This window comes from Epargyreus clarus, unplaced genomic scaffold (assembly GCF_041222505.1).
Source record: "Epargyreus clarus isolate Ecla_fem2 unplaced genomic scaffold, WU_Ecla_fem_2.2 ptg000014l, whole genome shotgun sequence".
Lineage (NCBI taxonomy): Eukaryota > Metazoa > Arthropoda > Insecta > Lepidoptera > Hesperiidae > Epargyreus > Epargyreus clarus.
Genome location: NW_027332222.1, coordinates 9,196,547 through 9,218,420, shown reverse-complemented (window position 1 = coordinate 9,218,420; position 21,874 = coordinate 9,196,547). Strand labels below are relative to the sequence as shown.

Genomic DNA, 21,874 nt, shown 5'->3' with positions numbered 1-21,874 from the left:
AGGCATTCAGACTCACAAGTAAAACTGAAATAATTATAATTCAGATAATAAAAATCTTACATATGTAAATTTCACAATTTTATTAAGGAAATACTTCAATTTCACATGCAATATCGTTTTTTCTTTTATTTATGTAGACCATAATGCAATATCTCAATTTAGACTCCAATTTACAAATGCACTTTGCACATAACCTACCTAAGTACCTACCTGCACCATGCCTCAATTAAAATACATAGCGATGATCCCTCTTTAAGTTTTGGAGATTAAAAGTAAAATAAGGAAGGTAAACAATTACAATACGGAAATGTTTTAATAATACTATATATAACAAAAATAATATGTACAATTTCAATCCACTGTTCTAATTACAATAATCCAGCATTACTGAGTCCTTGGGTTTCCTTTTGGGACAGCGGGACAAGCATCAAACCAGGAACAGGTGGCTGCATCTCTAAGTCTCTTAAATTATTCACCTTTACTTTTAGCTCACTCCGGAGTTTATTAATATCTATATTTAACTGGTTTTGATCGGCTAACAAAAGTGCTTTTGTTGCTTCTAGGTTATGTTTTATAAGAACTGAGCCCACGGTCACCCAACATTTTTCTTGGCATGATTTGCTAAGTTCTCGTAACGCTTCCCGATTGTGGTTTCTTCTTTTATCTAATAAAACAATTTCCCGCTTATCACTCAGTATTTCGTCTGCTAATTTCTCCACCGACACCAAATATTTTAAGACCTTCGCTTGATCATCCATTGTTCATTTATTTATTTAGGTAGTGAAGCTCATGAGACCAAATTAACATTTTAGGTTTTCTTTATTAACCATAGTAACAAAGTGAATTAAATAAACGCAGTAGATAAACTTTTTGTAATTAGATTTGTTCAATTTGTTATTGTTGCTGTTCTTAAGTGTCAAGACTGTCAAGTTTTTACTTTTTTTATATATTGTTTTAAGGCTTTGGCTTCTCGCCTTTCAGACACATCCATAGACATTGACGTCTGACAGTGATAATAGGTTACTATACTTTTTGGTATACGTCAAGTGTCAACACTGCCGCTCATGACGCCACGCCATTTTCGCCAATCACTAAATTTGCGTTGCGCTGCCGCCGCTGCCGTGCCGTTGCCGTTCTGTTTCCGCCATTTTGGTTTGACCTGGCCAGATAACAATGGCTGCATATTTTTTGTAAAGTACTGAAAATAAATTTAAATTGACAAAACAGTGATTTTGAACAATTAATTTATAGTTCGTTGAATAAATAATTCCTCTTTGAACAAAATATGGACGGACCTAACAGGGGTTTTAGAGGCGGTGGTCGTGGGGGGCCACCCGGTCCACGAGGTCGTGGTGGCTTCGAAATGCGGGGTCGGTAAGTATCTGCATTTAGTATGTTATTTACAAGAAATGCTATCACTTTAATACAACTTGGTTTTTATGTAGGTAATCAAAAATCTTACATTGGGCGTTCGCGTGGTCACAGAATAATATGTACTTGGCGTGGTATCGTACTTCAAATCCAAAAAACAATCTCCATAATTACTCTCTACTTTAATATACTGTTTGTGTAAAATGTTCTATTTCTCGAAAGTATTCCGTGTTTTATAGTCATAAAAATATACATGTATGATTCATAATCAAAATCAAAGCTTGTATTCAGCGGTGTCTGCGCGTCATTTTAACTCGTGTATTTGCATTATTTGCTGTGATCTACTGATTTATAACCTATATACCATATTTAGTTTATAACCCATGATTATATACATGGTATCTTTTTTCATTAGAGCAAATCAGTAATTCAATTCAATGACATAAATCATTTTGTCAATATTATCAAATTTTTAGGTTAAGTTAATGCTACTTACCACGGCGTATGACTCATGTTGTGCTGAATACATAATTTACAATATTGTGTAATTGTGTATTACAGAGGTGGCCCTCCTGGTATGAGAGGTCGAGGCGGGCCGCCAAGGGGAGGTGGTCCACCTAGAGGAGGACCGAGGGGTTTCCGTGGCGGACCAATGCGAGGCGGTGGTGGTGACAGAGGCGGGCGGTTTCCGCCAGGACCACAGGGGCCTGGACCCCATCCAGTCCCAACAATTGAAACTAGAGGAGGTCCTCCACCAAGTAAGTGAAATTTATATAGCCAAATAGCTAAATTTATATAACAATTACTTAATTATTTCAAAGTTTTGGTGTGGGCCACTAGTAATACCATCAATGTAAAAAAATGCCTTTGTATAGTCTTTTGAAAATTGATGCTACAAGAAAGTTTCAGAATTTTTATACTTATCCAATCCAATGCTTTCAACAGGGGGTGCCTTCAACAACAGAGGTGGCCCTGGGGGCATGAGAGGACGAGGTGGAAGGGGACGTGGAGACTTTGGGCCCCGTAATGACAGAGGAGGTGGTCGTGGTGGAATGCCTATGCGAGGTATGTGTTTTTATGTAATGTATATGTGGGAAGCCTAACTTCAGTAAAAATCCATTTGAGTTTGGGTCAAAATGTTGTTTTCAAATGTAGATATCTGGTAGAAGTCTAATGGGATGGGATTAATTTAATTTCATTATATTTTAATTTATTAAGGCATCAACTCTGTAAATGCAGTATTCACCTATAATTATGGGTACACAACTTATTTATCTCACTTTTGCAATGTAATTTATATAAATGTATACTATGTTGGTGAACCTTTAATAAATAAATAAATAAATGGGCAACATGTAATAAAAATATGTATTTGAATGTCAATAAGGACGTGGAGGTCGTGGCGGGCACGGTCCAGCGCCGGTGGGTCCGCCCGCCGGGCCGCACCCGGGCCCGGGGCCGCACGGGCCGCCCGCGCCCATCCCGGCCACGAACATGCCGCCGCGCTCCGCCCCCGCGCCGCACCAGGTGCCCGCGCCCGTCGGCCCGCCGCAGGGAGGTCCGCCGTTCAAACGCGGCGGCGGTCCGCCACACGGAGGTCCCAGTGGACCACCAAAACGTGGAAGGTAAATACACATGACTAATAATATATATATTCCAACATATACTTTTGATTTGTCCGTAACTATGAACTTGACAATGTTTTTAAGTTCTATATTTATGAATCAATTCAATATTATCTATTGCTTTTTTGTGTTCAGATTTTTCAACATATTACAAAAATACTAGGTTAAACAAAATTGTCTTTTTTATAGTATAATGTATGTTCTATCAGGTTTGATGGCCCCAGAGGTGGAGGAGGTAATCCAAGACCAGTCTACCAGCAGGTGCCACCATCTCACAGTACACCACCGCAATCAAACGGATATGGCCCACCATCGTATGTACAAAATATATTACAGGCTTTAACAAGTTATTTTACCTTATTTCACAATAGTTATCAATAAATATGACTCATAATGATGATCCTTTGCTTTGATAGGAATGTGCCGTCTGATACACATATGACGTTAACATTATACTGAGAAACTAATTTCATTGTTGCATTGTATAAAATCTAAAACCCATAACTTATTGCTAAAAATGTGTACAGGCATACGGGATATCAACCATACGAGCAACAGGCTGCTGATCCATATGCACCGAGCTCATACAATACGTCCAGGTATGTTTTAATTTCTGTGATATAAAAGGTTAGATGAGATAATATTGGACAGCTTAAGTGGCACAGCCAATTTAGAGCGTCTTACTTGCTGTATTTTTAAATTACAGGATAAATTGACCACCTTTTTTTACCACAACATAAAAATAATGCCAATCCAGTATTATTCCAGCTCTGATATTACCTCAACTAACTTTTTCTTTCATAATTTTGTCTATATATGATGATACTGTTAGCTTGATAGGAATTGCCGTCTTATACACAAATGCAGATAACACATTTTCTGATATATCTCAGTAACACTTTCTTTTGTCATTGTGAATGAACTATGTTAAATATATTTGTATTTTCCCTTAGTCCATATCAAAGCAGCAGCTACTCATCGTCAGCGCCAGCCCAGCCCAGTTCAGGTTACAATTCAGGTGGTTACGGGTCTAACTATGGATATTCAACTGGCAACCAGGGTGGTTACGAAAATGACGGTTATGGGTAAGTAGTTCAAATCATTTTTTAAAGTTTTGGATTATAAAATATTTCTTTATTAATTTTGGTTAAAACAATTACAACTTTTTGACAAAATTCAAATTAATGTCTTTAAAACAGTGTTTTAACCTTTTTCATATCATAACCCTATTTGCATGTGAAAATATTACGCGACACCCTATTGTCTCATGTTTCAAACTTAAATTTACTATACACTACCCAATTAGTAAACCACTTTTATTAGGTGATATCAGTTATTAAATGCCTATAAATGACTTATAATTAAAATTTTAAATCTGTCTATTTTGTTTTCTTGGAACTTAATTAGTTATTAATAATTATAAAATCATACATTTATCCATATCGATATTTTAAAGCAGTGGCGGCGGTGCGGGAGACGCGGGCTACGGCGCGTCGGAGCCCGCTTACGGCGGCTCGGCGCAGTCCTACGACTCGTACTCGCAACCCTCGTACAACTCGTACCAGCAACCTCAGTCACAATACAACAACAATTATGGTAAGTAAAATGACTTTGCTGTCACTAATTTCAATTTAAAACACTTCTCATATGTTAAAATAGTTTTCATTGATACATATTAAATACCCAATAATAATGAAATGGTTAATGATAAAATCTATTACAGTATTTGCAACTCTTAATTGATATTTCAGCTTAATAGTTAATATTCGGATTAAGCTTGCTCTTTTATTTCTCATATCAGATTTGTCTAGAACTATGGCCATTTTGCAAAATATTTATGAATAAGGAGTGATTAGGATTAGGGCACTTAGATTAGTGCAAAACTTGGGCCAAAGTTGCTAAAAACTTATTTGAGTTATTGAGATATGAAGGTGTTTGATAATTAAGATAAAATTATAGCAGACAAATCAATCGGTAAAATAATATAGCACACATAGTTATAATCCAGTTGGATTCCAATGTCAATTATAAATAATTAATGACACATATAAGCACTTTTGTTTAAAAGGTTAGGTGTGTAATATCTATAAGACACTTCTTTTGCACCTATTTTTTAACAAACATAACTTTATTTTATGTTGTTACATTCACAAATATGGTAAACAAGAAACTAACATTGAAAATCTCCTATAAATGCTTTTTAATGTAAAGATGAGTAAGAGTTAATATAAGGAAAAAATATTACATTACAAAGTTTTTTGGTTGCTATTTTAATGTCACATTTTTGAACTGCACCTTATTTGAATGCATTGGTTGATACTCTTAGTTAAGGTTGTAGCCAGGATGTTCCTGTTTGGGTTGGACTCTTGAACCAGAGTAAACAAGATAGAATGTACTTCTATTGAACCAAATATAACTATTAAACATTTTAAATATTACTCATACCCAACCATCATCATGTTTTAGCAATCAGATTTCTGTTTGAGAAATAGCATATGAGTAAGATATACAGATATCTTGTTATAAATTACAATTTATAACAATGTAATTACATGAAGATAATCGTGGTCAGACTTTTAGATGTCGGGAGGTTAGATCCCTCAAAACTCTCATCTGGCTATGGCTGTGTTGGTGGTAGTGCTGTCAAATCAATAAATGAGATAATTAGGGAATGCCTCACAAATAAACCCGCATTTATTTTTTATGAAAATGAAGTATGCTCTAGTTTATAGTATCTTTTAATTGTTTGCATTACAGGCAGTTGGTGATCTGTTTGAGTGTAACAGAGACTATTTGGGTCTAAATACAACAAACTCGAAATAAATGTAGCTGGATCAAATTATTGAAGCCTATATTGGATTATGTTGTATATCATTATTGACTTTACTTACAGTAAGGTTGTAGCGTATTTTATAATAGAAGAAGGCAAAAATAAATTTGTTTTCGGTACTATTTGACTATCAGACTGTACAAGTATTACAATAAGTAATATTTCTGACATATTTAATAGATTTAGGTTTTTCTTTGTGAATAGCTTTTCATGTTTAGTAGACTAATGATTTCTAATAGAATATGCAATATTGACCCAAATTCCACAAAGAAAACTGATTAATAATTATGTTTTTTCTTTACATTGTGTAACACTGATAGGTAGGTAATTTTATGTTTAGACTTTAAGTATTCGATTCTATAATAAAATGATGAAATTCACTGTGTATGCTTTATTTATTAACAACTTCTTAGTAATTAATGTGAGGCTATCTTATGTGATGCTACGTTTAACTATTAGCAATCATTCTTATGTTAAATATAATAATTGATGTTGAAAAAGATGAATTTCTAAAATTATGGTTTGATTTGAAATATCAGTTTAAAAGGGTAAATATAATAAGAAATTCTAGCGAATAAATTATAGAAATCTTTATAGAATATCTTTCTAGAAGGTTATCCTTCTAATAATAACTATTAACATATGTTAATTTGAAAACTTCGTATGTTACTATAAATGATCCAGCTCAACTATTAATAATGACACAAAAGCATTATACAGATATGCTACTCAAGGTTTAGCACCACCAAGCAGCAACAATTTTACATATGTCCACTATTTTGGCACCCAGCTTTGGAGATTTATTTTGTTTGATGTGACACAGGTAACAACAATTTTAATATTTTTTATAAAATGCGACACTTGGGTAATTAGTACTTCTTACAATGTAAATAGATGTCGCAAGCGTTTTATGTATATAAGTAACTTAAACCAGAATGATGCCTTGGTAAACAGGAAATAAATACGATTTTCCTTATGATTGAAACTTTATTTTAAGCCATGATTGATTTGCTCGACACTAATTTGGTTATTTTGCAGATCTAAACTGGCTTGACATATTTTATGAAAGTATAGACATACAATTAGTTTGTAAGAATAATAAGTGTGATAGATATTATAGTGTCCACTTTCTGGAACATAGTTTACCCATAAATCTCATACATGGGCTATGTAAAAATAATATTTTTCTACATAATGACACGTCCGAGTGAATACAAGCCGTGTCATTAATATTGTACAGACAAATATATTGTCTCCCACAGGAGATGTCCTAGATAGGTAACCTAAAGTGTTACTATAGTTTCATAAAGGCATAATATTTTATAGTTCAAATTACAATGCCAAAAAAAGGAGGTTGTGTACAGATTTGTATGTACAAGTAATTTAATTTAATTGTATGTTAAGTAATTTCCAGATTTAAAATATTTTATCTGTGAAAAGGGTTAACGAGTTAAGTAAGTAGTGATCTTCCGATAAAAAGTCGGTTATACCCAAAAGGAATATATATTAATGAGTATTAAAAATATACGAATTCTATAAACTCAAGATTTTCAACCACCTAACTGTACAGCCGTATGGAAATTAATAAGTACAAGATTTATTAGTATTGATAAACAGACATCAACTGTTATAAATTATACCTGAAATAAATATGTATATTGGGCTTTAATCATCAGACAGATTATTTTATACTTGGGTCGAAAATTCTGTGCTACATTCATTGATATCTCACAGCCTAGTAATTGAAAGAAGCCATTAAATGGCTTAAACGGCTGACAATACTGTCAGCCATTTAATGGCTGTCTTCGTGTAATTTACGCGGAACAATGCCGACATGCGCAGTTAAGTGGTGAAAAAACACGAAATCGAAGAAAGAAAGTGGGGTGAAATATCGTTTCATTCGTAAATGGTTTAAAAACTACATTTTAAAATATTTTTCAAACACGTAAATAGATTACAGTGAATTTCAATTGTCAAGGTTACATTTTCTCGTTAGGAGTGAAAAATCTTCACTAATCTATGGCTGCATTAAAAAATGTTACCATAAGCATGTTTTTAAAGACTATGAATTTTACTATTATTGTCTATTGATGTTGTAGGTATGACTAATCCTCATCTTATTTTGCAGTATGAAAAGGTTGCGATAAAACGCAATGATAAATGAACAAAGGAAAATTAAAATGTTAATTATTTAAATAGAAATATAAGTTATTTAAGACTCAGTGTAATTATAGAATATATGCATAGTTAGTGAATGAATACGAACAGGACTTAATTATCACTGAGGACATTACAGGGAGAATGAAGTATGGGGAGTTCAACTTATATAGAAAACCTTTTATATCCAAAATTGATAACTTTTATAAATACATCAGAAACATTTTCGTAATAATTTAAGTTTGAAACAGTCAAGTTATAAGAATAGGCGAATGATATGACCAAACTCTGAAATGAGCAAAAATTTACTATGTATAAATATTATACTTATGTTGTTAATTTCGAAATTATATATGATTCTAATATCTGTTTGTATTTCAGGGTAAATTAAACGAACTAAAGTAATTGGATTGAATATATAACTAATTGTAATTGCTCATGCAGTTGCATTTTGGTGTCTGATGCAAATGTCAACTAGTCGTAAAGGTGAGTTTTTATCTGCTATTTTCAAAAACCTGGCGTATTTATATGACTCTGCCCCTCAATTTGTAGTATTATATTAATTTATTACTGATTATTTGCTTAATTTCATCACAAGAAAGAGGTTTATTCACATAGTTATTTGCTCAAACAAATAACAGTTGACGTTTCAGAGAGTAGGTATTTTTTTTTATAATTGTGTGATTTGCAGACTGTACACCGATATCTGTACAAGTGAATTTATCTTTCAATTTCAAATATTTTTCCATGCAACTAATTACTTTAACGAAATCTCACTTTGTTTTTATTGATTTAGACTAAACTTGTCATATTTGTTTCTTCTAGAAAATTTAATCTTTATTCTAGAAAATATCAAAATAAGACTTATATACTTATCAATTGGATCAGACAAAATTAGGCAATTTTTTATGTATGTATAAGTAATTTTATAATAATTATTTTCAGGTACACTTCAGACCAATGGACTTCCGACAAAAAGAGCAGACAAGAGGAAAAGACAAGATGTTCAAAAAATATACTTTATATTAATAATAAATATATTAAATGAATGGGTCATTTTATTATAGATTCATTAACACTAAAATGAATATATATGTCTCTGCAATATAGTTTACAATGGAGAAAGTTAACAGCATTTACCATAATGATACGTACCAATTATTTTTACGTTTTACCCATAGATATAGAACGTCAAGAAATTCTAAGTCTATGGTTTCACCCATATATAGCACAATGAAGTAGGTACATAGACTTCTACGTAATCGGGTGCAGTACATAATATTAATAGGGTAATAAATCTCTAACGCTTATTAAAACTATTAAATGCAGTTATCATTTTGGATAAAAACATTATATGTTCTTGGTGCGTAAAAATTTATGAAATTCGCCAACTCATAAATGAGTATAGAACTTTATTTGGAAGATTGAATTCTATCGAATATTTCAGTAAACAGCAATTCCTATCTCTCGTCACAGATAAGCTTATAAAAAAAATCAAAATGCTCTCTTAGCTTTTCGATACTGGTTGAAATGAAAAACTAGTAAATCCTAATAAATTCAGGCATCAGTGGTCCTTATATTTTATAATTAGAAATGTATATCGCGATTTGGATCTAATTTATTAAGCTGTATCTGTTAGGTATAAATGGAGCTATAGTGAACTACGTAAAATAAAAAAAATGTAATATAAATCAGTACAGGTGAATATCTAGACAATAAGTTCGAGATTCAAAAGAAGAATCATAGAAGTTATCTCATTATATTGTAGTCATTGAAAAATGTTCTGCTATTAAATGTGTAGTCCTTACAAGCTGGTACCTATTAGATTGTGTCCTCACAAACTGATGGATGTTTGGTTTGACTATGCCAATTCAGGTAATTTATTAATTTAATTTTCTATAACCTACAAATGTATATAGTGAAGAAAGTATACAGGTGATAATAATAAAACAATTTAATTTAAAATGTTTATTATCTATGGTTGTGCTTCTGGCAATGTTGTAATGATATCGGAGTCACCAGGGTCAGTAATAGCTAATGTGCACACTCTGTAGTATTTACCGCACGCCGTGCCCAGCTCAATATTGTTACCACTGTAGTGGTGGACTCCAGTCTTGGCCAAGAGAGCGTAGTACTCAATCTCCGATTTCCTAAAAATAGGGATAATTTTAATATACAATTGTAATGTAAAAGTAACAATGAATTATATTTTATATTGATATATAAATTGTATATTTGTATACAATTTATTAAGTATTTCAATAGTTGCAAAAAACACTAAAAGTAATGTGGAAATAAACTGGCAATACTACAAAAAGAAATTTATGAACATGATCATTTTCAAAAATATAAATTGACTGGGTTCAATTTTAGAAATTGTATTAATATTGAATACTTCTACAAAGAGAAAGATTTTAACATAGCTTAAATATAAACTCACCTGTCAAGGACAAGCAAATGGATTCACTATCAGACTACTCCATAGGGTTCCCATATATTTTGTAAATCAGAAAAATATTACTTTTATTTCCAAGTACAATTATTATTTTACTTTGTTAATAAGTATTTTTAACAGTTAGGGCCTGTGCAGATGGCAGTCTCAGGAGTTTTAATATTCCTCCAAATACATGGCTTTTTAAGTTTTCTATAATAACTAGGTACAATCTGTGTATTTTCATACACAGGATGTTTTACAGCTCCACGAGACCTACACATAATTAAACTCGATATGACTTAATGATTTTCCATGAAAATATGATTTATCAAAGTGCAATCACTGTATTTATACATTTTTAGCGCTTGTTAGTATTTAATGAAGACTAGTGAAAAGTGATTATGTTGTGTGCGTTGAGACAACAGCTAGGTTTGATAAGTTTTCTTAATGCTTAGAGGACGTTTGTACATTTTGAACAATCACACTGCTTCTGCATAGGACCCATTTCATAAAGCAACTCCAGAATTAAAGAAATTTAATATTTTCTGATTTATTTAGGGAACCATACTTCTTTGTCAGAGGACTCCATATGCTTCCCATAGACAAGTGAAGGGGGAACTCTACTTCTCAGTAGTCTCACCTTAGCGGGGGAGCATTCTTGGCGATGATGACCAGCTTGGCCTTGCCCTGCCTCAAGGTCTTCAGCGTCTGCTTGTAGCCCAGGCAGTATTTACCCGATTTCATGACCAGAGCCAATCGGGAGTTGATAGACTCAATAGTCTTTTTCTGCAATTAAAATTTGGAGTTAAGTTCTATTTAAACACACGCATATATTATAAAAAAATATATCGAAACAAAATTTTATTCCGTGCAATTAGAGAATTAAAGAGGTTACCATAGATGAGGTTACACTTGATGTTTGTTACTTAGCATGAGGAGAACAATATTTTACCATGTTAGTCACATTTTTATAAAACTTGTTTGATACATCCTCAACCCCGCAAATTATTTAATTAGCGAGCCTATCGAGTGTCATATTATTTAGGACCTATAATAAAGGAGGCTAATTCGCGGATAACGAAGAAGCCATGCCATCAGTCCATTAGGTTAGAAAATCATTACACGTGTTAACACTTACTTGTTTCTTTGCAGCAACCATTTTGGTAGTTGTGTGCAATACACTGTAAGATGAAAAATAATGTTAATAAATAACCATTACAACGTAACATTTAAAAAAAATCAAGTAATTTCTTGAGGACGAACCTCTTCCACGAATAGCCGAATGAAAAAGACAAAATGATTTCAGTGTTGCCAAGTTGACAACGCCATTCTTTACAGATAATTATTAAATATTTTTAAACAGCATTACCTGATACAGTCGTATGACCAATATGATGTTGGTTCACCAAAAACTCGTTTAACTTTAACAGAACCTTTCCAGAGGAGCTGCCACTGCCAATAAAGGTAAATTCATATCTATTATAGGTTATCCAGGAAGCATTAAAATAATATATTTAAGTAGAAATGGCGAATCGAATCTTTTAGATAAATATTGCTTTTGGAATCCATTCGAGGCAAGTTTTAAAAATCGATCCACAAAAATATCAATGACTGTATCAATATTATCCAAAATAATAGTATCAATCTCTTAAAATTTATATACTTATACTTAATTACAATATTTTATAGGCTCGCTTGAGGAGATTACCGAGTGTTTCGTGTCGTCTAAAAGTATAAAGCAAAAATGAATATAAATGAAGTACCGTATACTTGATACAAACTTCTTATTTATTATTAATTTAAAGAACCATCAGCATCACCATTCGCATTTTTATTAACATGCTGCATGTTAATAAAGATTATTTTTTATGATATTTATTTATTAAGACGGTTAAAATAGTTATTTAAAAAATTGTGTATTTTTATAATAAATAATAATCTAAATATTTTATATTTGTTGTTCTCGAAAAAACAAATTTTGTCAGTCGGCAAACATAGGTTACTATACTCTTTGCAGCGAACGATGAAGTGGTCGGGCCGACCTATTGTAAACAGGCCCTAAATTGGTATTCACATAAACATCACTTTATAAACTAGACAGCTGCATGAAAATCACGTTCCTATGAAATGTATATGCTAATTTTATGCAGTAACTCAGAACGAAATACTCAATAACAGAGGTATTTTGTGTATTATGAAATCTGTGGTTTGAATTGTCATTGCCACAGTTTCAAACACGTACCTTAGAAAAAAAAAAACTGGATCGATGTCAAAGTCATTGATCACTGATGATTGATCATGTCGATTGTTTTTGAGGTTAAGTTGTAGATTATAAACAAAAATTCAATGGAAACACACAGCACTCCGGGCTCATTGCGGTGCCATAAATGCCGTCATAGTTTGCTCGAAGATTTAGATGGAATATACAAAGACGCTTCCTGTGATTTGTCAGTTTGTAGCAGTTATAATGTTAAAAACTTTATTTATCTCCAAGAAGACCGACTACCAAGTTGGATTAAGTTGAGGATTGAAAGTGAACAGTGGACTAAAGGGAAACTTTTGTGTGAAAAGTGTGGATATAAAGTAGGTTCTTTCGATTTTGTGTCCGGTAGAAAATGCGAGTGCGGTGATTCAGTTTTACCATCTGTTCATTTTGTATCCAGTCAAGTGGATAGACCTATATCAGTTAATACTCTAATCCCAAAGTAAGCTGTAATTATAGGAAATATATAAATAAAAAATAAAAGTTAATTTATGTTTATTATATAAAATATACAAATAAACTGTAATTAATATGCTTGTTTTACTCCACAACCATGGAAGTAGGCACTGATTCATTAATTTCTAGGTCCCTGCATTTTGCAGCTTGAAGTTCTCTGCGAATCTGCAATTAAATTAAGTGATGGCGTATAATTAAGCATAATATCATCTGGTCAATATGTATTTCATTGCTGTTATAGTTTGCTAATAAACTAATACACATGTTTTATTGTTAGCAATCGGAATAAAAATTCAGGTCACTATTTTATATACCAAGAATAGAATTTGTAATTCTCTGGAAGCATGATAGAAAATTGTTATATAGGTATACCATGAAAGAGAAAAAAGTATCGCCAAAACAATTTTGAAAATAAAATGGTTATGCTATTCTATACACATTACACATACACACACTCATGAATTATTATATATTATACTAGCTGTGCCCTGCGGTTTCGCCTGTGATATTTCTTTTTAACACAGCACGGCACAGCTAGTTCTAAAATATAAGTAGCCTAAGTTATTCCTTATTACATCAGCTACCTGCCAATAAAAGTCCCGTCAAAATCAGTTCAGCCATTTCAGAGATTAGCCAGAACAAACGGACAGATAGACAGACAAAAATGAAAAAAAATGTTATTTTGGTATATGTACCGTATGTATATTCATATGCATGTAGTAAAAGTAAAAGCAGTTATTTCAATATTAAAAACGGACATTCCAATTTTGTTTATATGTATAGATGTATAGATTGCAATAATTTTGTACATCAGTTTGCAAGTTATATGGGACCTACCTCCTGTGTAATGGTTGGATGATACTGTTTTCTCAACAATTCAAGCAAAGCATCTCTCTGTTCTGTGGAGATGTCTGCTTTGTACCTCTGCACAAAGGTCAGCAAGGCTTGGTGCCACAACACTGGCAATGTTCGAGAATCTCTTTGGAATCTGAAACCCAATTATTTCAATACAGAAAGTGAATAAATAAAGAAGATAAAGTAATGATTTTATATAATTTTTTATGTTTAAGCTAAAAGCCAAGGAAGAAAATATGTACATGTGGGCACACCTACAATGCCTTTAGTGTGAATAAACATGTACTTATTAGTGATAAAAAGCAATTTGTAAAAATACAATACTACTGTTATATATTATTTCCGAAATATGTTAAAATAAATAAATACATAATATATAGTAGTATTAAATTAAATACATAATAGTATTTTAACAAGTTAATACCTCAAAAAATGAAAGACTACAGAATCCACAACTCTGTAAGGTAATGCATATTTTTTATCAAATAGAATTCTTAAGAATATGGAGTTAGCTCCAGTGTAGTCCATTTCAGCTATCTTTAGCATAGCAGCACTAGAATGCAAGACTGGCACTGAGTTTCGAGCTAGAACTGAGCCAACAATGATTGCTTCTCGTAATGTGCAGTCTCCGGCCTGGAAAATAAATTAATAATAACAATTACATATATATTTATTGTTTGTTACGCTTTGTTCTGATTTATTTGATACAATATCTTTTTTAAATGTGATAAATTTAAACAAATTGAAACAAATGCCCCTGGAAATTTTTTCACAACTGCAAATAGGATTGGAGTTCTACATAAATTTGACAATAAATACAGCTACCCCTGAGGATCATAAAGTTAAAATGATATAGATTCTTACAAATATTGCGTATAGTAAAATTATAAAATAGAAAAAGCTTGCTGTGATTATAAATGTACAGTGAACACTATAATATTATGCAGTATTTGTTAATTCCTGATCACTGGTACTTACTTCCAGTAATGGTAACAATATTCCTTTCATAAATGCTCCAGGTTTGAACAGCGCTTTCCTTAAAGCTTGGTACAAGTGGAAATTCAACCTCTTGTACTCTGCTAAATCATCTCGAACACGGGGTAGTAGTACCAAGTTATAAAAGCGTTGTGCCATTTTTTCCTTTAAATTAGATGCGAAAATTCTGGTTGCCTGCAGAACAATAGAAAATTATAATCATGCATAGGTTTACAAGTATGTTTTATTGTAAAATTTTGTCTATATTCTTATATGCATTAAAACAGAAGTTAATTAATTACATAGATCCTATATTAAGAGACTAACAAACAGCAATTTATTTTTATATATATAGAAGATAATCATTAAGTGACCATAAAGAATAGATAATTGTAAATCATTCAACTATAGAAAATTGTGAAGGCTATAAATATAAGTTGTACAAAATTAAAACAGCATACTTGATACATAGCTGCAGCTGACCATGTTGTTGGTTCTGTCAAGTATAGAATTTGTTCCCAATTTTGTAGATGTGGAATCATCTTAAATGCTTTGGGTAGTTTGCCAGACCTATACTTCTGTAACACATCTCTAACACCCTGGTACATGGTTTTTATCCTATAAATAAAATATTTGTAATATAATTTGTACATAAACTGTTATTACAATACGTATTATATCATTAATTTATGAGACAGCTTTTATCGTCCAATGTAATTTTTATTGCACTGTTATACATTTGCTGTACTGTTATACATTTATGAAGCACAATTGCTTCATAAAGGTAATATTGTCCATATTATAGACAACAGTACAATATATTTGCATTACCTGGGATCAATATTCTGTAATTTTAAAGTCTCAATATCAGAGAATTGTGACTGTAATTCTGTGTGCTTATCTGTTATTTTGTCCTTTATTATATCAGCCAGTGTGCGCACTTTGTCGGGATTGCGAGACATGAACATTTTGAGAGCTGCCTCATCATCCTCGTTGATCTCAATGTTGTCGTAATATGTATCGGGTTCCAGTTCATCATTTGATTCTTCATCATTATCTGAATCTGAATCTGGAATATAACATAATTTTAAATAAACATTTAGGTTGTTTGTCCACCGCACTGCCAGCGAGCCGATACCGACCATGAGATATTTCGGGCTGATTTTAATATGTCGTTACGGCGATAGTTTGTCCACCGCAACCGATATCGGTGGATTTTGTTCTAGCCGTCACGCGTGTGACGGCAGTGAATGGACAAGGTCCAACATGTTTATATTGCTGGCACATCGGCCCATCAAAATCTCGGCGCTGATTTAGCGATCACGCCGATCTACTCTATCGGCGGCCGGAATGACGGTGCTCGAGTCACGGCGTCACGGAGTCACGGAGTCGAACAAGCGGCTAAAGTAAATGTATGTTTATTCGGCGCCGTCACTAAATATCAGTATCGGCTCAGTGACGGTGGTGGTGGACAAACAGCGTTAGGGTACCATTTTATATCATTGCACATAGTTCTGTCTGAATTTGTACCTTTCTGATACAAATGACAATATATCGATCTTGATTGGGTCTCTTGTTAAAATGAAGATAATAGATTCTATTTGATTACTAAGAAAGATAAAAAAGATTGTACCATAGTTATCAACTTGTTTTTATCACGTCCGTATTTATAATTCACTAAAGCATGATTTTTACCTTGTAATGAGACTGGAAGTGCATGTTTAGTAGCAGATGGCCCGCTTCCTTCACTAAGTTCAACCTGTTGTCTTCTGGCAGTTTTCAAAATCTTCTCAGATAAATCTGGATTGACAAACTAAAAGCAATTGTGAAAATAAATAAATTAAACATTTTAATTAAGGCATTTTTTCACATAATTATTTGTAATTAAGTATTGCATAATTCATATATTTATTTTAAGAATAAATAGACAATGGTTAATGTATCTGTATTAGCACACCTTTCAAACACAACAACACTATCAGAAAGAAATAGGTACAATAATGGTGCCTCCGGTGTCAATCTATGAAGGATTCTATCACTAAATAACATCTTTCGAACCAAAACATGGCATCTATCAGGCAGAAATTATAGTGCCAGTAGTGCTTCTAGAGTCGAACCACTCCATAATAAGTTTATATAAATTATATTTAAATATTATTTAAAAATAACTAAGAAAATACTAAGTATTGTGTACTTACTTCTTCGTCATCATCACGCCTGCTTCTCTCCTTAATTCTATTCTTGTTCTTAACAGCATTAACTGCTTCTATCTGGTCTGCCAAAGCTACATTTTTCCCTACTTGTGAGGGCTTCATTTTTTTAGCTTTACCCATTTTTGTAGTAATTTAAATTATATTTTGTCAAAAAACATGTGCCGATACTATTTAAGAAACCCGAATGACGTTGTCAATGTCAATCTCACTACACTCACTGTCAGTTTTGACAACGAAATCTTAACTTCTTATTATTTTTTAAACCTAGGATTCGCTACTTTTGACTGCTCGTCAAAAGAGTAAGTTTTTGAAAGAGTTTTTGAAAACAGTTACGTTCTATTAATAATTTCTCAGATCCATGAGCAACTTTTAAATTTTTTTGAATAAGCATTTTTTAGTTTTTACATAAGTGAGTAAAGTTACGAGCTTATCTACCAGTTATTGGTTAATGATAAAATAGACAATCCTTAACATTATATTTGATTTTTACTAGTATTTTTCACATAGTGGGTATGTTGAAAAATCATTCAAATTTTCCACCTCTTAGGTATTTTTTATCAAGCTAGTAACATTATGATTGCCACTGGTGCCCAAAGAGTAACCAATATAGGAAGTGGTGTCCAAAGAGTATAGTAACCTATAGTGGTGTCCCTTAAACATGCTATGACTATCAGAGACCAGATACAGGTCTGTGACTTACATGCATGGATCTATATCCACCACTTAATATATCCACTACAATTCTCATTGAGAACTAATTTAATTATCATCAAAATTATTTTTCAATATGAAAAAAAGCTGGTATTAGTTAGTATACCTCAGCAGGGAACAGATAAAAAAGGTATACCTACTTTTGGACGATGTGGTAGGATAAAAAGCAGCATTCGAGAAAATAAACGAGGAATTAATTTATGCAATGCTTAGATTTTATTGGTTAAAATAGATTATATGGGAAAATTATATGATCGTATATCATTGTATTATGCCCAACTATAAAATGTAAGTAACAATTTTAATATAACAAACATATAATATAATAGATTATTTAGTAGTATAACGCAGTTAATTGTGAGCTTCAAGAGCGCCGATTATGTCCCTGAGGTTAATATTGATGTCGTCAATGACGCCCTGTAAAGCGGAGCGAATGTTGACCTCCACCACTTTAATGATGACGGTGTTGAAGATGGTGGTGAACACTCGAATGACTGGGTTTATTAGCCAATCAACCAGAATGTTGCCAGTTAAACGTACGCGTAGCCGTCTGTAAATAAAAATAAGGTATGATTATAACCGCATGCGCAGTAAAAACATATGCTTTTGCTAGGTTTTTTTCGACAATTTAAATCAAATGAAATCACTGCATATTTTTTTTATGAAATGTATCAAATGGGCCTAAGTAAAGTGTCCAATTAAACGATATAACGAATATATACTAATGCCAACATTTTCATTTATGCACATATTACTAAACAACAATAGAAGAGTTTCTTAATTTAAATACTTACCCAATATCAGTTAGAGAGAACTGTTGAAGATGAATTTCATCGTTGTTGAAGTCTATCAGTATATCGGCGATGACCCTAAAACGTGTAAGAGAGCCCACAATGCCTCCAGTTGGACCTATGTTCATTACTTTTACTAAATATCTGTAAATGAACTGAAAAAATACACAAAAGAATATTAATTTATTGTGCAAGCCATAAGCTTAACTCTTTGAAGTTCGTGGTAACAACAGTGTTAAGCCGAGATCTGTGATCGCAGTTGGGTAGAATGTTAATTTTATTTGGAATTGATTATCATTGATGATCATGAGCGAAATTAGGTAGCAAGTTACAACTTAATACCTATATGGACAACTGTATGTTCGGTATAAAAAGGAATAAGTGTATTTAATTTGGTTTTCTAAAAGTTGTAGCGATATCGTATTTTTCGTTACGAAACATTTGCGGGGCCGACTATCACTTATCTTATAATAACCAGTATTATTTCTTAATAACTTAAACCAAAAACTAGGTCGCGTTGTAGCAATCTAACCAAAAATCGAAAGATTTTTTTGTCTGAAAATAATTATTAACATTCATCACGTGTACATCATTAATCCAAGTGTCTGAACATTCATTTAAAGACTGAAAAATTAGCAAGATGTTATTTGCGAAAATATTTATATGGAAAATATCTATTTAATTTGAGATTTACCTAACTATATTTTTTAGCATAGCGATGCTTGCTCGTAACAACACTTAGTACTTGATGTTGTTTTATTTTGTAAAAAAAACGTCTATTTAATGACAAAGGGTATTAAAATTTTGAAATAAATATATCATATTATTAATAATATGCAACAAATCATTAGTAGTGAATGATTCTCTTTTATTACGTTAAAACATGTAATAAAGAAGAACTTAAAGCCTTAAGTACACGTGGTTTAATGTTGTAATAAGTAGGTGCAGAAATGTATTAGTTTCATACCTAGCTATTTATTTATTTATTTATTAGGTAATTCGACAGCGATACATATAATATTTTCACAATATATACAGTATGTTGTAAATTAAGCCAGGACAGGATTACACAATTAGTATAGGCAGACAATTGACGGTGTGCGTTTATGCGTACGTTCGTGCACATGGGTGTGTGTGTTTGTTTGTGTGTAGTTTGTTTGTTTGTGTGTGTGAGTGAGTGTGCGTGTGTGTATATTCGATTAATTTATTACCTCAAGATTATTGAACTGGAGTTGTACGCGCACACGCAGCATTTTGGCAAAGTAATTGACATTCTGGTTTCCAGAACGAGCCACGTTTACTAATCCAGTCATGTAACCATCGTGGATCTTCAGCCAGGCGCTGTATGTAATCAAGATTGGTCTCTGAAAACATATAGTTTTATTAATAAGTACATAATAAAGTACTAGCAGTTTTACGCGGACTATACTTCCTATTATTGCCGATTAAAATGTAGGTAATTGATTACTGAATGTATCAATATAAATACGCAAATAACCTAATATAATAATAATTAATTACCTACGCTTTGCATTTTAATGGCTCTATTATTAGTTATTCTTATTTTTAATATTTAAGCATTAATATGCAATAAAAGTAAGTTTGAATAATTAACGAAGTTTCTATTCATTGACCCGGAATAGTAAGTAAGAAATTTGATTGCCGATTCTAATTTAATTTAATTTCTATAATTAAATTAGAATAGGTACGCCAGGACAAATAATATTAAATATACCTAAAGCATGGCTCCATTTACTTTATAATTAAAATTAAATTGTTGTGTGTGGAAATATTTTGTCAACATTACACGATTAGTTTGAATGTATTTGAAAGGGTTTAGAGCCTGTATAGTTTGACTGCGGAGGTACCGCCGCTACACCTATATATGTCAAGCGTGGAAGTATTCCACTCCTGCATTTCAGTGGAATGGTGTTGATGCCGACTGACTTACGTATGGGGCAATCGTCTAATCCTCAGGAGTGGCAACGGCTTTGATTGGCTTCAGGTAGAATCTGTTCTATAAGGAGTTACTTAGACATTCATTAAGGACGATGACCACTTATAATCAGGTAGACCCGCAAGCATCGTTTCCTATTTAAAAAAGGTTGCTTTAATCACTTTTTTGAATATACTTACAACTTCAAATCCTTCTATGACTTCTGGCAAGTCCATAGGATCGAGACCATTTTCTCTTATGAATGGTATGATCATATCAATCGTGCTGTCCACATAGTCGTTAACGGTGGCCGATAAACCATTGTTCCATTTGGCACTAAAATAATAAAACATTATTAACTAATGTAATTAAATTTGGAATCTTGGAAGTATAAGTTTGGATAACGATAATTTGGCATCTATGAGCTGATCTGACGATGAAGCTGGAGAGACTTTGCAGGTGGATGGTGAACTCTTTGAGGTTTTAGAACAAATTGATTTTCTAAATTTCCTCTGTCGGTCGTACATACATTTTAAATTTCTGGTATTATTAATAATTACACACTTCTGTGGCATCGCCTGATCAGGCAGATCGCGAACGGTCGGAACTCGAAAGAAGACAGCAGAAAACAGCTGAATTCAGAGGGCACAGGAAAAGGGACGTCTGTGTCCGATGATGATGTGTCTACTGCAGTAGAAATAAACATTAATTGAATCGTTCTTATACGTAGGTATGTAAATACCGATGGATGGACACGATGGATTTAATATCCTTCGGAACTACATTTTTCTGCCGTCGGGCAGTTCAAACGTCGCCAAGCTTTACATAGACCTTACAGCGTATCGTCTAGATTGAATTTTAATAAATAACTTACTCAGGAAGACTGTCGACCTCGGCATTAGCCTGAGCTGCCGCTAGCAACGCCACCAGAGCTGCCACGTACTTCGTGTTAATCATGTTCGTATCACTCCACGAAATTCCGTCGTTTTTTTTTGTGACATGTTTTATAAAAACTGTTCATCTAAAGATAACTTGATTATAATCAATTATCATGGTAATTATTACAAACCACAGCTGATTAGCTACTTTCAATAGATTCAAATCATAATTAATTGCCGCAGGGCAACTAATTTATCTATGATAACATATACTTATATAAAAATTGCCAATACTTATCTATTTATCACTTGTTTTTTAAACCGTATCGTGTTTATTATTAGGTAAGTCAGCTACCTTATAATAATAAAATTGTATGCG

General features: G+C 32.6%; 5 protein-coding genes across 7 annotated transcripts; 1 reads left to right on the top strand and 4 right to left on the bottom strand.

Moving 5' to 3' along the window:
- Positions 1-368: 368 nt before the first annotated feature.
- Positions 369-758, bottom strand: Pdrg1 (Pdrg1 prefoldin-like subunit). The gene has a single exon (XM_073080172.1). The coding sequence runs from the start codon at positions 756-758 to the stop codon at positions 369-371; it is 390 nt and encodes a 129-aa protein (XP_072936273.1).
- Positions 759-1,075: 317 nt separating this feature from the next.
- Positions 1,076-9,032, top strand: LOC140747477 (uncharacterized). Of its 3 annotated transcripts, XM_073079960.1 has the most exons (10): positions 1,076-1,374; positions 1,933-2,129; positions 2,317-2,436; positions 2,759-2,996; positions 3,206-3,310; positions 3,524-3,595; positions 3,950-4,081; positions 4,453-4,592; positions 8,365-8,469; positions 8,929-9,032. In XM_073079960.1, exons 1-9 carry the CDS (start codon positions 1,286-1,288, stop codon positions 8,367-8,369), a joined length of 1,098 nt encoding a protein of 365 aa, XP_072936061.1. In that variant the 5' UTR covers positions 1,076-1,285; the 3' UTR covers positions 8,370-8,469; positions 8,929-9,032. The 3 variants fall into 3 exon arrangements, with proteins under 3 accessions (XP_072936061.1, XP_072936060.1, XP_072936059.1); XM_073079959.1 differs by lacking the exons at positions 8,365-8,469; positions 8,929-9,032 and adding an exon at positions 5,754-6,206 and having other exon boundaries at positions 4,456-4,592; XM_073079958.1 differs by lacking the exons at positions 8,365-8,469; positions 8,929-9,032 and adding an exon at positions 5,754-6,206 and having other exon boundaries at positions 1,077-1,374.
- Positions 9,033-9,936: 904 nt separating this feature from the next.
- RpL30 (ribosomal protein L30) lies at positions 9,937-11,768 on the bottom strand. The gene is made up of 4 exons (XM_073079961.1): positions 11,681-11,768; positions 11,556-11,598; positions 11,058-11,203; positions 9,937-10,133 (listed from the first exon to the last, which is right to left on the bottom strand). The coding sequence occupies exons 2-4, from the start codon at positions 11,574-11,576 to the stop codon at positions 9,959-9,961; spliced, it is 342 nt and encodes a 113-aa protein (XP_072936062.1). The 5' UTR covers positions 11,577-11,598; positions 11,681-11,768; the 3' UTR covers positions 9,937-9,958.
- A 1,390-nt stretch (positions 11,769-13,158) lies between these two features.
- On the bottom strand, positions 13,159-17,377 carry bys (Bystin). Its single transcript, XM_073079948.1, has 8 exons — positions 17,165-17,377; positions 16,662-16,779; positions 15,798-16,035; positions 15,428-15,584; positions 14,970-15,161; positions 14,416-14,624; positions 13,974-14,124; positions 13,159-13,301 (listed from the first exon to the last, which is right to left on the bottom strand). Exons 1-8 carry the CDS (start codon positions 17,297-17,299, stop codon positions 13,221-13,223), a joined length of 1,281 nt encoding a protein of 426 aa, XP_072936049.1. The 5' UTR covers positions 17,300-17,377; the 3' UTR covers positions 13,159-13,220.
- Positions 17,378-18,109: 732 nt separating this feature from the next.
- Positions 18,110-21,739, bottom strand: LOC140747121 (uncharacterized). Its single transcript, XM_073079374.1, has 5 exons — positions 21,492-21,739; positions 20,818-20,953; positions 19,893-20,045; positions 18,685-18,836; positions 18,110-18,440 (listed from the first exon to the last, which is right to left on the bottom strand). The coding sequence occupies exons 1-5, from the start codon at positions 21,572-21,574 to the stop codon at positions 18,242-18,244; spliced, it is 723 nt and encodes a 240-aa protein (XP_072935475.1). The 5' UTR covers positions 21,575-21,739; the 3' UTR covers positions 18,110-18,241.
- Between the last annotated feature and the right edge of the window lie 135 nt (positions 21,740-21,874).

Excerpts from the sequence above, each read along its gene's own strand:
- RpL30 (XM_073079961.1), bottom strand. The coding sequence starts at position 11,576 with ATGGTTGCTGCAAAGAAACAA. Across the intron at positions 11,204-11,555 it reads TGGTTGCTGCAAAGAAACAA|AAAAAGACTATTGAGTCTAT; the intron begins GTAAGTGTTAAC and ends TTTTAATTGCAG. Across the intron at positions 10,134-11,057 it reads AAGAATGCTCCCCCGCTAAG|GAAATCGGAGATTGAGTACT; the intron begins GTGAGACTACTG and ends CCCTATTTTTAG.
- bys (XM_073079948.1), bottom strand. The coding sequence starts at position 17,299 with ATGGGTAAAGCTAAAAAAATGAAGCCCTCACAAGTAGGGAAAAATGTA. Across the intron at positions 16,780-17,164 it reads GGCGTGATGATGACGAAGAA|TTTGTCAATCCAGATTTATC; the intron begins GTAAGTACACAA and ends AATTGCTTTTAG. Across the intron at positions 15,585-15,797 it reads TTACAGAATATTGATCCCAG|GATAAAAACCATGTACCAGG; the intron begins GTAATGCAAATA and ends TTTTATTTATAG.
- Pdrg1 (XM_073080172.1), bottom strand. The coding sequence starts at position 758 with ATGGATGATCAAGCGAAGGTCTTAAAATATTTGGTGTCGGTGGAGAAA.
- LOC140747477 (XM_073079958.1), top strand. The coding sequence starts at position 1,286 with ATGGACGGACCTAACAGGGGTTTTAGAGGCGGTGGTCGTGGGGGGCCA. Across the intron at positions 2,437-2,758 it reads TGGTGGAATGCCTATGCGAG|GACGTGGAGGTCGTGGCGGG; the intron begins GTATGTGTTTTT and ends AATGTCAATAAG. Across the intron at positions 2,997-3,205 it reads GGACCACCAAAACGTGGAAG|GTTTGATGGCCCCAGAGGTG; the intron begins GTAAATACACAT and ends ATGTTCTATCAG.
- LOC140747121 (XM_073079374.1), bottom strand. The coding sequence starts at position 21,574 with ATGATTAACACGAAGTACGTGGCAGCTCTGGTGGCGTTGCTAGCGGCA. Across the intron at positions 18,837-19,892 it reads TCCAGTTCAATAATCTTGAG|TTCATTTACAGATATTTAGT; the intron begins GTAATAAATTAA and ends GTATTTTTTCAG. Across the intron at positions 18,441-18,684 it reads TTCTCTCTAACTGATATTGG|ACGGCTACGCGTACGTTTAA; the intron begins GTAAGTATTTAA and ends TTTTATTTACAG.